The sequence below is a fragment of the Panicum virgatum genome, chromosome 1N, assembly GCF_016808335.1.
Source record: "Panicum virgatum strain AP13 chromosome 1N, P.virgatum_v5, whole genome shotgun sequence".
Lineage (NCBI taxonomy): Eukaryota > Viridiplantae > Streptophyta > Magnoliopsida > Poales > Poaceae > Panicum > Panicum virgatum.
The window spans coordinates 64380150-64384264 of record NC_053145.1 but is presented as its reverse complement, the minus strand read 5'-3'; the positions used below and the strand labels follow the sequence as shown (position 1 = coordinate 64384264).

Below are 4115 nucleotides of genomic sequence, written 5' to 3'. Positions count from 1 at the left end.
CAAAGATTAGGGGGTTACTTTGATTTTTTTTCTTTATAATGGCAAAGGTGGATAATTTAGATACATGTTTAGAGGGTTACTTTAGTCTATTTTAATAATAGCAGAGATGGATTATTTATTAGAAAAGATAACAGATCTGATATTGTTATAATTAGAGTTGTTGGATTGATGGTTGGATGTTTCTGATTTTTATGAGAATTTATAGAATTTCTCTATTTTTAAAAGCACTCACCTAGGACCATAGGTGGCTTTACGTAGAGACTCCAAATTTTTTTTTCAATTAGCAGTAAGATAAGATATGTGATTTCTAATATTTACCGATCATCCGAGAGACGACCGGAGAGACGACGACGCCAGGGGACCGGAGGCGGTTGCCGTCGGCAAAGTAGGGTTTAGGCGTGCGCCGTGCTTGCCCATGTGACTGACAACATGGGTTGTCATGTAAAGTGTTTGACTTGAACCAGTAATCGCCGACTGCTAAAAGCTGGTGCTTGGATAAAGTGACACGGCCGCCTATATATGCTGGCACGTGTGTGTGCGCGCGCGCATTATATATATACTTGCGTCCAAAATTTCCAGTCTCCTCACTGCTGCCATTCGATTCACTTTTTCAGCAGGCATGCATTTCTGCTAGTTAGTTTGACAGACAGTTTCAACCCTGTTGCCGTGAATATGGCTGTGCTTTGTTTGCCGTGTTGTCGCATATATACAAAAAAATGGGAGGAGAAGACATCGAATATTTTTTTCCCCTCCTGCCCCTCTTTAATTTGGTCCAACAGAACAGAAGCGGCCACAAAAAGGACCCAAGTTTTTCAAAATCCGCTGCATCATGAGATGAGATGCAGTTGCCAAAGAACGGCCGATGTACTGCATTGCCTTGCTCCTAATTAACTATATCTACCTAGCTCCATGTTCTCTCCTGCTAGTCGTCCAGAGTATAATGTCCCTGTTGATTCCTGTCCTTGGAGTTGATTGCCATTCTGATGATGGCCGCCCGACCAGACGAACCTGACCAGATCACCCGAAAACCCCCAACTCGACTTGATCCTATCAATGTATGGGCGAGCTCGGGCCAAAATTTTCGATCCAAAACCTGAAAAAAAAACCCCAACACGATCACATCTTGAAGAAAAAAACCAATGTTCCTTTAATTTTGACCCGACCTGAACCTGACCACCTGATTTGACCCAAGAGATGAGCACGTCTAATTGTCAGCAACAAACAACTGTCCTACTACTAGATAGTGATCAATGCATAGCCATTAGCGATTGATTGCTAGTATATAGTAAGTTACATTTCAATTCACATGGTAATTAAATCCAGATTTTTTCCTGCCAACACGAGCAGCTGATGGACTAACTAACCAGAAATCAAGGCATAGTGTTAACACATGATATGCTGGTTAATTGCTACGGAGTACTCCACTTGTTATGTAGCTAATCAGCGCAAGGCCAGCCAGCCAACCAACCGACCAGCCAATCTAATCTGTTGATTGCTACATGCACGGCATCGATCGAGTTGGTTAACTCGTGATGCTGACGGTGATCATGCATGCATGTGGCGACAGTCCTTGCAACCGTATGTAAAGGTAAAGCCATCATGCATGCTCCTTCAAGTCAACATTGTGCATGCATGTGAAAGTTTCTCCTGTCATGCATCTATCGTCTTCTCTGTCGGTACACACACACACACACACACACACACTTTCGGGTTTAGGCTGCTACTGACCTACTGTAGTGCGCAGGTGCGCATTCCTACGATCGATGCTTCACTGAATGTCTTGAGCCTCGCCACACGCTTGCTTTTCTATCAACCGTCCCCATCGATCAAGTAGATATTGTTTTGACCCCTCCAATTACCCATCGATCGGTATGTGCAACGTAAACAACAAATACTAAGTAGGAACGCGTGCAGTATTTATAGTTTTGTTACTTTGTACACGGAACAACAGTAGGATCTACAAATGAAGTTCGTTTTTTTTTAGAGAATTTGAAGTAGTACATTATTTTAGTATTGCCATGCGGACGCAAATGCATCCTTTTGGCGTTTTTGGTCATTTTCTCTTGTAACAGAACAAGCAATAGCTTAGGATCGATGCATATATACACAGAACATATATATTCTTAGTACATACTGCCCGAGTACATACGGCGCAAAATCTACAAGAGTGGATTCTTCCTAATACAGACACAGGGGGATACATAGCTGCACATGGATTTATGGAGTAACCGTATATTATACACAGTAGTAATAGGCTAGAGCACTTGTACTGTACATATGCATAGTATGAATAATACATGATCCTTCATGCCTCATATGCATGCTACAGAGAGGAAGCAAAAAGGAAGAGTATTAGAAGAATAAAGGAAGGGGGAAAACTCTATATGCACTGTCTTACAAATTTTAGCTTTACCGGTGATGATGAACGATAAATTTTGATCAGATTTCAGTACGGAGTTCCTCCACGCTCACTGATTCTTCAGCACTGCAAAAGACCACAAGAACCCAACACTCCATTAGATGCCTTCCCCAAACGCGGCGTAAAAAAAGTGGTCGCTGAAATCACCAGAAAAATAAAGAAGATCATTCGCAACCACCATGCATCCAAATTCAGCAATCAAGAGATCGGAAGAAATCAAAGAAGAACAAGGGAGACGACTTACTGCTAGGTAGGGTTCTTGGGGGCCTGAAGAGTCCGCAACAGCAGCTGCATCGCCTCGACCTGAGCTTTGAGAGACACGGCGTAGTCTAGGGTTTCACCCAGCAGCGTGCACTCGTCCATCCCTCTCCCTCCCGGCACGATCTCCCCCAGCGCCCTGGCCCTCTTCCTGACCATGAACCTCGCGAGAACGCCGGCCGCTTTCGCCGTGGCTCTGCTCTTCGGCCGCGCTCGGAGCCTCCTCCTCGGCATCCGCTTACTGCACGCATTGTTGCATTCGGACGACGAAGCAGGCGCGCTGTTGGCAGGACGAATAAGGTGCGCGTCCCGGACGGGCCGTCGGTCGCCCTGCGACTGCGAGAGCTCCGCCGCCAGGGACCGGCTCCAGCGCGGCGCGGCGCCCCTGGCGGTGGCGAGGGCGGCGTCGGCGGCGCGCCTGATGGCGCTCCTCCTCTCGTGGATGCCCATGCCCCTCGATGCGGCGGCGCCGCCCTTCCTGAGCCCCAGGAGCAGGTTCTTGAGGATGGCGTGCCTGAATCTCTTGGACCCCGGCGGCATGCCCAGCTGGCTACTACTCGGCGACGACATGGAAAGATAGGGGATCGATCAAGACGACGCTGCGGCAGGAGGGAATGATGGCCGGCAATGGAACATGAACAATGTACTACCGACAGCTCAGAAACGAAAACAAATCCGGCCTGATGATGCTAATTTGCTGGTTAATCACGGAAGACCGACCTAGCTAGTAATAATGATGTTCCCAGCTCGATCTTGGCCGGCCGCCGAAGAGGGAGATATTTGTTTTTGTGAGCTGATGATGCATGAGAGCGAAGGACGCGAGGCAGGCTGTTAGAAGCTTGGTGATCACACACACAGGAGTGGTGTGTGAGTGTGTGGCAATGGAAGGATCGATTAGAGGCTAGCTATATATGGCGCTTCGATTGGCTGGGAGGAGAGAGAGGGGCGGTGGCCCTGAACCGGTAAACGGCGAGGGGACAGTGCACATGGCGGCACATGGGAGAGGTCAAGCCGTCAAGGCCCAGGTCCACATTGCCATGCATGCCCGGCTCCTCCTCTTGCGTTGCTTGGATTGATATGAATACTTGGCATACGATCGACGACGATGCTGCTGCTTGATTGTTAGCAAGTACCACCAGTACTTGACATGCATGTCCCCCAATTAAAAGAGTACTAGAGAGAGGCCCCGTCTCCCATGTTATATTGTTATGTATGAGCATACAGCTCTCCAGCCTACGTGAACAGTAGTTGTACACTTGTCCCCGAAAGTTGACGGTAGCATAGTGATGCAATTTTCTTTTTTTATTTTTGGGGAGTGTCTATCTATTGCATGATCATTGATCGATGCTAGATGTGCTCTTACATGCATGTATGGGTTGCAGTAAGATACTACTACTACTCCATTAGTCCCATTCCGTTCAAGAACAATTTAATAAGC

At 47.2% G+C, this 4115-nt stretch overlaps 1 protein-coding gene across 4 annotated transcripts; it reads right to left on the bottom strand.

The window, feature by feature from the left end:
- Window positions 1–742: 742 nt before the first annotated feature.
- Window positions 743–3572, bottom strand: LOC120657443 (transcription factor IBH1-like 1). Of its 4 annotated transcripts, none has more exons than XR_005668182.1 (3): window positions 2664–3571; window positions 2414–2485; window positions 743–1093 (listed from the first exon to the last, which is right to left on the bottom strand). XR_005668182.1 is itself a non-coding variant. In XM_039935749.1 (2 exons), the coding sequence occupies exon 1, from the start codon at window positions 3245–3247 to the stop codon at window positions 2666–2668; it is 582 nt and encodes a 193-aa protein (XP_039791683.1). In that variant the 5' UTR covers window positions 3248–3572; the 3' UTR covers window positions 2096–2556; window positions 2664–2665. The 4 variants fall into 4 exon arrangements, 2 of the variants coding, with proteins under 2 accessions (XP_039791683.1, XP_039791682.1); XR_005668181.1 differs by lacking the exon at window positions 743–1093 and adding an exon at window positions 2096–2323; XM_039935749.1 differs by lacking the exon at window positions 743–1093 and having other exon boundaries at window positions 2096–2556; window positions 2664–3572.
- Window positions 3573–4115: the final 543 nt, after the last annotated feature.